Source organism: Tetrao urogallus, assembly GCF_951394365.1.
Source record: "Tetrao urogallus genome assembly, chromosome: 6".
NCBI classification, from domain to species: domain Eukaryota; kingdom Metazoa; phylum Chordata; class Aves; order Galliformes; family Phasianidae; genus Tetrao; species Tetrao urogallus.
In genome coordinates, this window is record NC_136819.1 from 56,348,277 (window position 1) to 56,359,485 (window position 11,209).

At 45.2% G+C, this 11,209-nt stretch overlaps 1 protein-coding gene across 1 annotated transcript in view; it reads right to left on the minus strand.

Annotated features, from left to right (window-relative positions):
* The window catches only part of KTN1 (kinectin 1), a gene marked incomplete at both ends in the record, with an annotated part of 49,337 nt that extends 40,854 nt beyond the window's left edge, over nucleotides 1-8,483 (minus strand). Inside the window, 4 exons of the mRNA XM_079537495.1 lie at nucleotides 1,232-1,362; nucleotides 3,776-3,943; nucleotides 6,057-6,194; nucleotides 7,961-8,483. Coding sequence (XP_079393621.1) covers nucleotides 1,232-1,362; nucleotides 3,776-3,943; nucleotides 6,057-6,194; nucleotides 7,961-8,483 — 960 coding nt within the window. The remainder of the gene's footprint in view (nucleotides 1-1,231; nucleotides 1,363-3,775; nucleotides 3,944-6,056; nucleotides 6,195-7,960) is intronic.
* Between the last annotated feature and the right edge of the window lie 2,726 nt (nucleotides 8,484-11,209).

The following is an 11,209-nucleotide window of genomic DNA, read 5'->3' on the forward strand; positions in this document are numbered from 1 at the left end:
ATAAATGGGCTCTTAAGGAGCTCCCACATTGGAAGATGGCTGCTTCGGTGGCACTGGGAAAAACAAAGAGCAGTCATTAAAGAAATAAAGGAAAACAGCACAGCCATGCTGAATCATTCGATAAATGAGAGAGGAAGAGATTGCCAACATCGCCTGGTCCCACCCATGCTCAAAGCAGGCATAATCCAACCTGGAGTAGAAATACCACCTGATTTCCTGAAAGCTCACTGCAAGGGAAAGAAGGAACACTGGTCTGGTCTCCCCTTCCACTCAGGAGAGCCTCCAGCTACAACAGTAACATCTCTACGGGGGGAATGACAAGTTTTAGAGATGCTGTGGGACACAGAAGCAGGGGGAATGATCCCTGCTGTCCTGCCACTTGTACACTGGCCTTAGAAAACAAAATAACTGCCACAAGGGGCAAACCTTCTACACATATACATTCAGACTGTGTTAAATAAAGTCTGCTAGTAAAAGAAGCAGAGGGGAGTTGCAGTCCCACAAACCCATTCTCAATTTGGTTGGAAGATTGCCTTCGATAGTACTGTAAGATACTGGTGGTCATCACTCTGTTGTCTTAATACAGAACTGCAGAAATTAGGGAGTAAAGAAGCACCAAGCATTGGAATGGGTTGTCCAGAGAAGTTACTCAGCCCCAGTTCTTCATGGTTTAAAGGCTGACTGGATAAAGTCCTGAGCAGCCCAGGCTGACCAGGGAGCAGACCCTGCTTTGAGCAAGAGAATGGACCGCAGACCTTCCAATCTGAGGTATCCTAAGGTCCTATGAAACACATTCAAAATAGCCAGAACGCTTTAATGTGTAAGGTTTCTAAGAGGGAGTCCTGTTTGTTGCTTTTTTTCCTTAATTCCTATTACAGTTTTTCCTACATATTTGTGAGAGATGGCTGCTAAAGTCACCAGATAGCCTTCCCCCATGCCAACACACTGCGTCAGCTGCAACAGCCCTACAATACATAGCTTCTACTGATGGTTATGGCTGCCCTTTATGAGCAGTTAGGAGCTATCAGCCTGTCTAGCCAGCCCTGGCAGATGGCAGATATCTGACAACTGCCTTCTGCATGTAAAAGCAGGCACAGACCAGCTGGAAAAAAGTCTTCCAAAGCCATAATGCAGAAACAGCGACAAAACATCCATTAGCTCATTTGACAGTGTCTCCTCCACTTTCTACCCATCTAAAAGCCTCCTCTCCCCCATACCCACAGACATTCACCTTTTGTAAGACGTCGTGAATTGCGCCAGGCTTTTCCTTCAACACCTCCACCACACAACGGGCCTCATCTTCAGTGAAGATCATATTCTTCATGGCCATCACAAAGTCTTTAAATTTTACTTCAGCATTCTCTGCAACACAGAAGGGAGGATATATTTGCTTTGGACTCAGTACAGAACTATTTATTTCGCCTTGAAACAGCATGTGATGGGGTATCATTATGCATTATATTTAATTTCAGTCTGAAATGCCAAGAAGCAAAAGGTCACGAGCATTCAGCTAAAACAACATAACTCAGATTTAAATCTGATAACAATCTGCCAGCTGACAGTTTTGGGGGAAAAAAATCCCATCACTTTGTTTGTACAGTTGGTAACATTTATAGTGTTGCTAGCAAGAAGACAAAGCACAACACAGATCTGGGGGGAAAAATAGCACAAATGTGAAAACTTGAAGAGTTCTTCCCAGCATATTATGACAGTAATTCAAACCGAGCTCCCAATTCAGAGGACAGCCTCGCTCCAAAAGCAATATGCAGATGACAGAGCAATGAATTTACGTGGCACATTTCTGATTACAATACATGGAATCAGAAAGATATTCCATCGGTCTAAGTTTGGAAATGAACTGCTGCAGGAATTCAGCAGCAGGGAGATAAATCAGTGAGATCCATCTTCATCACTGATTCTGTAAGTGTTCAAAAAGACACAAACAAAGCAAGTGCACTCCAGATCTGCCATGCTCTTACAGAAACAAAAGCATTTTTCATTAGAAAAACAGGCTGCACAAGTAAGTCATTAGGTGGCCCCCTAACTTAAGGAAATGGAAGCACAAGTCTGAGGCACCCAATATCCCTACCATAGAGAAGTATGCCAAGAGACTGGAGGGGAGTAAAAAGAAAGTAAAAACTTAAAAAGGTTGCTTGGTTCAGAAAGTGCCCCTAAGATAATGGAGCATGGTCCAGCTTTCTCACCACAGCTCTGGACGTAATATCAAACCACAAGGCAAACCCAAACCCCAGAAGAGAATAAAATATGAATGAAAAATAGGGAACTAAATTCTGGCAATATTAAGACCATAGAAAAAAATTATCGAGCGTGAAAACAGATAACTGAGTAACAGTCCAGAGAGCTGTGAGGGAAGCCCTGAGGAATTCCAGCACAACTCGTCCTTGTCCTAAACCCAACTTGGCCTTGGCCACAGACTTCAAATCATGTCATCAATGCACTGACATCATCAGTGATGCTTTTACCAGGAAGATACCAACATCCTGAGACCAGAGTCTGGCTTGCTGAAGGTCTACTGGGCTTGGACCAGACCAAGCCCTGTGCTCCCTGAACACAGGAAGAGCCTTGCCCTTGCAAGAAGCTTACAGTTAGAATACAAGAAGATTTCTATATTGGGAGAGCAAATCCCAGCTGACACAGAAGAATTAGAAGCTCACATAGAAGGGTTACGGCTTGCAAAGGAAACGAGAAGGGACTGGTGCACAGGGGAGGCTCTGATGCCCTACAGCAATAATACACAGCCATTGAGTTGGAAGCACAAGAGGAGCCTCAGGCAAGTGGGAATCCAACTCAGGTACCACAGAGTTGCCAAGAAGACTTCAAAGTGTGCATTTTTGAATACAGGTCTAAAACCAGAAACGGTGGTGAGTCACTAGGCAGGCAATGCAGAGTCTGTCCTCTGAACAAGCCCGAACAGGGAACCACTGCCCAGCCATTTGGCTTCTTCTGCCCACAGATTTAAGGGTCTCAGCAAGCCTGTCGTGCTTTGAGCACATCCATGACCTACATGAAGCCTCAGTGGGACATGATGCTCAGGAGTCGCATCAGTCTTCCCCAGCAGAGTATGAAGGAAGCCCCCCCTGCTCCTCTGCCAATTCCAAGCACACTGAAAGGAAAGTTCAGCATCTTGCTGGAAACCAAGAGACTCACATAGGCAATTTGCTTTCTGTGTTGCACTCAGGTATCTGCTGGCTGGTTGGCCCAAAGTAGCTTCAGAATAGCATGAAAGCACACAGCCTGCACTCCCAGCTCAGGCAGGCCCCAAGAGCACACAGGGAAACCTCTTGCTCTGGATTCCAACACTGTTAAAGATGCCTGAACTATGCTGTATAACTAGGAACAGGAAACAGAACGCTGGCGATACTGAGCCCCTAGCAGAAATTATCAAGCATGAAAAACAAATTGCTGAATAACAGCTCAGGAGGTGGGGGGAAAGCTCTGAGAAATTCTAGCACACTCTCTCATGTGCATCTGTGTGGTCTGTGATCATCCATTTGCTCACTGTGAGGACACAAAAGCCTACAGTCAGCATTAAAAGGATTCAGATGGAGCAAAGCCCTTTCAGCCGTGCCAAAAACAGTAGAGAAGTGAACACAGACAAGAACAAACAGCGTCCTGCAGCCACAAACATTCTCTTCAAATCCTTTCTGTTTTGCTGGGAAGAAAGGATTTCTCTCCTCACAGAAAGCACACTCACTCCCTGGGCACTGACTGCCTAGAAGTGTGAACAAAGCAAACCACATCATCAGCTTCTTACCTTTATCAGTTTCATTCTTCATTTTCTTGCCACCGCTCTTCTGGATCCCTTCATTCATGTTTTGTTTTGCTATTTCCACCACTTCTCTCTTTTCCAAAGCACCAGAATCAGAGTTATCCATCAAAGGAATGTAGGTAGTGGGCTGAATAAGAGGCTCATCCACCAAAACTGCAAGCAGAAGTCCACAGAACAAGTTAAAGCTTTTTAATAATTAACTTCAACATATGGAAAAGGAGCATAACACCTCAGTGAGTTGGATTACCACATATTTAACCTCAGTAGTTACTTAGTTATGTGCTATTATCCATCACAGCTTAACTCATTAAACCTCTTTAGGTAAGTTCATTAAATAAAGGTCTCTAATTCACAGTTATTAAATAACTCCAATTAAACTCACATTTTCAAAGGTGTTTTTACAGCATGATAAGAAGTAGCAGAGAAGAACCTCAACATTTTGACTTTCACTTCACTTTCTCATTAGAGCTGCACATAGCATCCATGAGACTGGTTTGCCTGGGGCAGCACCCTGAAACATGAGCACGTTGATGTCTTTTGCTCCTGCTCTGCTAAATGCTACCTAATGCAGTACCTTACTGCCAACACTTGCACCCACATTACATCACCAGCGACCTCAACCATTTAGGAAGAATGTGTGTTAGGGGCAGCAATCAGGCTTATTTCCCACGCAGACTCAGCTGTACCTAATGAGGATATCTCATCTGTCAGAGCAGGCTCCAGGCACCATTAGCATTCAGACACCCTGAGGTACTGACTGACCTCAGTCCCCACGCACACAGCACTGTATGAATGCAGTGAGAAAACCCCTGCCCAAAGAGCTGCTCAGTCTGCTCTGCTGAGACAAAGAGTAGAGAAGGGGAGAGGAAGAGCAACAGATGAGGAATGATGGAAGCAGCCAGCAACAGAGCTGGACTTGGGGTTTGCCCAGGGCACGCTTCCTGCAGCACACAAGACATTCTGCACAGAGCCACACTGTGGTGAGGAGGTTCACAGATCCCCTCAGCCCAGTCGAAGGGCTGATGGAGATCAGAGGCCATGCAGTGGGCTGGGGAGAGAAGGAAATAGATGGGATACAAGTTTTCAGGCATCAGCACAACACCAACGTGCCTTCCTGACAGCCAGAGAGATAGTTAGAAAATGCTTTCACATTCCATCTGCCTTATTTTCCTCCTTAAAAAGCAGCCAAACCTTCAGTGTAACCTGTAAGTATCTCCCCTCTTAAGCAGCAAGCAAACACCTGCACACACACAACAAGCACAGGAGTGAGGAGAGGCCCCCTCCAACAGAAATATCCACCTCCCAATCCTGTTAGCATCCTCAACTTTTTCAGGTTTCTCCTTATTATCTTCCCCTCTGTGTTTCAACCCCTTCCTTTTAAAAAGCCCAACTAATAGCTGCAAGACACTCAGTGCTGTCAGTCTGACTGGAGTCAACATCCACAAGGGACGTGGCCTGGTGGGTGTGCTGGAGATAAGCTGATGGTTGAACTGATGATCTTAGTGGACCTTAGTGTTAGACCTTAACAATTCTATGATCCACACCCTGATAACCTGACCAAAACACAGGAAGCACAGCGAGTGCTGCTGCTCACACCAGGAGCTGCTCACCAGCCGCCAGCTTCTTCAGAGCTGTCCCAGTGAAGAACAGTTTTGAGAAGCTAACAAGGTGGCCTCAGAGAACTTCATGGTCACGCTCTTCCCAAATGCCACAGACACAACAGCACTCATTGTAAAAGGCTGGAATACAGAGGCAGACTGAGCCAAGAGGAGACGAGAAACAGCATCTTGGCAGAGAGCGAAAGATGACGAACAGTAAAGGCCTTGACAGCAGTGATGAGCAGTTTATGTTGGAGCAACAGCTAGCTAACAAAAGGACAGTAAGAGAGGAACGTGGTCAATGCAACTGAGTAAAATAACTGCTGTCTTGTTTGGGGCAGATGACTGCAGCCATGCAGACGTGCCTTGCTCAGAGCAGCTTACAGCCTGTTCAGCTTACTCCCTGCATCAGTATATTACTCCTCAATTCTACCGTGGATGTTTGGATCTAAAACCCCCCAAAAAATCAGTGTTATCTCATATTCAATGGTACCAGAGGTTCATAAAACAAAGAACTGTATATCAAGATCTTTCCTACCTGAAATTCCTACTTTTTCTAATTAAAAAAAAAAGATATTCTTCTACAGTTTCTTTCCCAAAAGTACAGACAAAAAAAGGTTTAATAGTCAGATGTGTCTGAACTGATAAGAAACCCTCAGTATTCTCACCATTATCAACTTTCTGCTTCTTTGCAGAGACTTTCTTCTTTCCCGATACATTTTCTTGTTTTATCTCCTGGTGGAGCAGCACAGGTTCTTGCTTTTTGGCAGGAGATGCAACAGAATCAGTCTTAGTATCTTGATCATCTGTAACAGACAAGTGAGACAACATGCTCTTCCTTACACTCTTCATTATTACTTTTAAATGAGTGGATCTAAATCACTCCCAGAATAAAAGAAACTCATGTATTTTAAGTGAGAACGCAAAGTTACACACAGATACCTGTTAACACACCCCCAAGCACATACACTTCCCATATCAGATAAGACCCCAGAGCAAAAGAAAGGTTTTAGCAGAGTCAAGGGCCATAGCACTGAGTGGTCTGACAGACAGGAATTTTTACCTGCAGAACACAGGTAATGAAAAGTAGTGATTTAACAAATGCAGGTTATGCTGCAACAGAGCACACAGCACGTGTTACCTGGGTTAGTTTCTTATCTGCAAGAAGTATTCCCTCCCCCCATTCCATCAACACACTCGTGCACGTTACACACACACACTCCAACAGCTACCAGGACTGTGAGAAGCAGAAAATAAAGTGTTTCATGTTAGGGAACTGTTCTTTTTAAGAGTTATTTCAACAGAGAGGGTTGGGTTTTTTGTTGTTTTGTTGTTGGATCTGGGTTTTTTTTGTTTTGTTTTTCATCTCTTTTGAACAGTAGGTGCTGTATGGTACACTCAGCAGAGCAGACACAGCACAGGGCTATGGTGTTAGATCCCATCACCGGGGGGGGAGAGTTGTGGCAGCCCTCAGAGCAGTGGTTGCAGACCACATTTGAACCACGCCACAGAGATTTTTGGAAAGCTCCCAAAAACAAGATTTTTTTTTTTTTTTTTTGCTGATAGTGGGTGGGTCTTGTTCAGAAAAAAAGAAAAAATACATCACCACATCAAGCAGCAATGTCACTTTTTTTTCTTCACTCCCCGTAGCAAGCCTGTCATATTACCAGTTACACTGTCTGCAAATACTTCATTTCTCACTTATTTCTGAGCACTCTCATTTTTCTCATCTTCCATTTATGGACACCTACACAGAGACATGCTGACTTCTGCTGAGCATACGATCAAAACGGTCACAAACAGCTCAGACTACAACTCTCCACCTGTTCTAAGTTGGATGCTTCCACTGCTCAGTTGCAATGGCTAATCTGGGGGGGAGTTTAACATCCATTCCATTTGGTTAGGAAGGTGTAAGAAGTGGGAAGCAGCCTGCATCCCAGGATGGATGTGGCTCTGGGCAGCCTGGTCTGGTGGTTGGCAACCTGCCCACGGCAGGGGGGTTGAAACTAGATGATCACTGTGGTCCTTTTCAAGCCAGGTCATCCTGTGATTCTATGATTTTAAGTGCTTCTTTCCACAAATCAACCACCAAAGATCTTTTTGTACATTAAGCCTGCACTTAAACAGTGATTTATTTTGCACACTCTAGTATGGGGTTGCCCTAGAGGTCCTGACTTATCAGAGCAAATGCTCTTAGGACTCCACTTTTTTTCCATAGCTTGACATCAGAATGCACAGAGCAAACACTTAATGACTTTTGAGTTAATCAGAATTTCAACAGCTTGAGAGCAAAGTAGTCAAGCCACAGAGGAAAGGAGAGATGCATGCTACACTGTTTCCCTCAACAGCCTGTAGTGGAAGAAAGCAGGGATGGGAGAAGGAAACCCGGAGCATTGCTGCCAGATGAAAAACGGGAAAAAAAGCAATAGCTCATCAAAAGGAAAAAGTTAGAAGTGAGCTTCGCCCCACAGAGATCAGGCAGAACAGTTCTGAGAGAGACACTCTGTGGCCTTGCAAGAAGCAGAGCACAGTTGTGGCGTTCTGTGCAAGAAGCGTATGCAACGTAAGGTACACATGCCATTTTTCTGCTTCTTCTGCCCAGGCTTCTTCTTAGATGCTGCTGATTCAGATGGTGGAGTGGGCTGTTTTGTAACAGGGACTGGTTCTACTTTCTTGCCTGAAGACTTGGATCCTTCCGACTCCTTAGTTACGTGATCATCTTGAGCTGCCTTCTGCTTCTTCTCCTTCTTCTTCCGTTCTCTGATGCCAGCAGATGCCTCAGTCGCACTCAGGGGAACAGGACCAACGTGCTCTTCATCTGTACCCAGGGCATCAGAGAGCTTGAAGTCCCGAGGCGTGCTTTCAGAGTCAGATTCGTGGATGTTCCCATTCTGAGCTTCTTTCTTCTTGTTCTTCTTCTTCTCTGTCTTCTTTTTATCGCTCTTGGTAGGTGGAAACTTTAGGTCCCTTTTCTGCTTCGCAAGGACTTCATCATATAATGTTTCTTTCATGAACAGCCAGAAGAAGAGAAAGATGACTGTAATAACCACAGAAGGAATGAGGATGATGAAGTAGGTAGACTCGTAAAACTCCATTGTGCTTTTCCTTAGCTATATTTAAAAAAAAAATCTGCAAGGCAAAATGAAACAAGAATTAGTTTTTCACAATGTATTCCTCAAGACTTTTCCCCCCCCCCCCCCCGCCAATTACAACAACAAATGACACTTTGATATTGTTTCAGAAAAATCTGAAAAGCAGCTTTTGATGACGTTGTCAAACTGTATCAATGATGAATAACTTCTGTAATCATTTAGCGCTTCCTTTAAAGCTATTAGCCTGTATAGGAAGGCACTGCAGGTTGTAAGGCTGGTGATCTCAAAGTAGAGCAGTTCTCACATTTACCCATCTTCCTTACCTCCCTTCCCAAATGCACTTTATTACATTAAAGCTTTTGATATCAGAAACACAGGAGATCACAGTTTCAGAGGCTGTGAAACAAGGACTCACAGATGCTGAGCAACACTGATTCTTTTTAAATAAATTTTTCTTCACCTAAGTCAAGCATCCTGAATTAAGGTTGTCATGGTAAGTGGGAGCTAAGTTCCAATTTTCGCTCTCAGATTTATGAAAGTTTCAGCAGTGGAATGAGGAGAAGGGAGACAGATGTAATCTGTAGTCAAACATGATCAGGTTTCTTTTCTTCCCCATAACTGCTTTTCAAAGTCTAAAACCCAGCTTTAAGCCCACAAAAAATTCCACACATCCGTAGGAAAGCAGGAAGTTACTTATTTTGCACATGTAACAGCATACAACCTCCATGATATGAGCAGACATAGGAGAAGATTGTTTAGCTTGGAGAAGAGAAGGCTCCAGGGAGACCTCACAATGGCATTCCAACACTTTTTCACGTAGAGGGTGGTGAGGCACTGGCACAGGTTGCCCAAGGAGGCTGTGGATGCCCCATCCCTGCAGGCATTCAAGGCCAGGCTGGATGTGGCTCTGGGCAGCCTGGGCTGCTGGTTGGCGACCTGCACACAGCAGGGGGTTGGAGCTGGATGAGCGTTGTGCTCCTTTGCAACCCAGGCCATTCTAGGATTCTAAAAACCTACTGGGGTCTGAAGGAATCTAACCCAAGTTGTGTGCCCTACAACCAACCTCTGTCACCCAACTGCAGCACGCCCTAGCACTGCCAATACATGCGGAGGTCCCCAGCAAAAGCCCCTTTTAGAGCTATAAAGATGGGGAAGGGTCTGGAGGGGAAGAAGTGTGAGGAGCACCTGGGGTTCCCAGGTTTGCTGGTCCAGTGCAGAGGTTGAGGGGAGGCCTCATGGCAGCCTGCAGCTCCTCATAGGGAGCAGATGGGCCACACTGAGCCCTGCTCTCTAGTGACAGCAATTGTTTTTGAACAGAGTTGCTGTGATAATATATTTGTACAGTGCATTGAACAGCACAGAAAGCAAGGAGTGGGAACTCTAATTTAGCTATTAAGTTATCAAAATAAACAGCTAACGCTTCAATACTCTAATTGTTCACCAGTTGTCTTAACGCTAAGTCTCCTCCCAGTTTGTGTATTTTGCTCCCTGAGCGCGCAGAGCTTGATGAAAAGGTTTGCATCTGGAACTGCAGCCAGGACAGAGTTTCACAAGGGCTGCACAAGTGGGAGAAAGAGATCAGATGCATGAAACTAAGAGGGAGCTTTTGGAATGGTTAGCTGCATTTGATAGAACAAGCCTTCCGCATTAAGTGCTACAACAATAGTTATCACTTGAAGGAAACAGATCTTGAAAAATCTGCCTCCACCAAAGTCAATATTGAATGTGCATGGGAGAAACTAATCCCTGAAGTAAATATGTGATTAAGCAGATTTTTCACAAGTGTAATTAAGTTGATCATTACCGTACATTACTGCCACAATTTCAGTACCTAACCACAAAGAGCCCAGAACATGCCACCTCTGTCTCATCAATACACAAGCACACGGCTGGCCATGGTGATAGCGGTCAGCAAGGCAGGACCAAGGATGAAAGAACCATGGGATGGATTAGGAGGGAAGGGACCTTACAGCTCGTGCAGCCCCAAGCCCTGCCATGGGCAGGGACACCTCTCACCAGCTCAGACTGCTCAAAGCCCCATCCATGGCCTTGGGCATCTCCAGGGATGGGCAACCACAGATCACAGGGCAGCAGTGCCAGAGCCTCACCGCCTCTGAGGAACAAAGGGTAAGTAGGTGATGGTCATCATTCTGAGACCAGAGAAGCCAGAAGCTTAATTCAGGCTCAGCTGCAACACACTGGCATGCTAAAGCCCAGACACTTGGCTAACTCAGGTCCCCAGCTGCACCAACCCCAAAAGATGCTGCAGCACACTATTAAGGAAATGAAGGTGAGTCTGATGGTCTACATGCTTTATCCAGTCACCAACAATGCTTTGGAAATTGTAATTAAAGCACGTTTGTTCCCAGAAAAGTGAAGTTTTATTTGCCAAACAGGTGTGTACGCAGCTGGGAAAGCCCCAAATCTTCTTGATTAGTTAAACAGTCACACTAACACCTCTTCTGTATTTTTTCTGAGCCCAAAGTGAGCACCAAGTATAAGCTAAAGATGTGACCTCCTGGAACAAACAAGACCCAATTCCCCTTCCCAGCCTGGAGTAAGCAAGGCAATTGCACACTATCCCTGGAGGTGCCCAAAGCCAGGGGGATGGGACCCTGGGCAGCCTGATCCAGTGGGAGTTATCCAGCTCATGGCAGGGGGTGGGACTAGGTGGGCTTTAAGGTCCTTTCCAACCCAACCTCTTAAGCATCACCTCCTGGAGCACACCA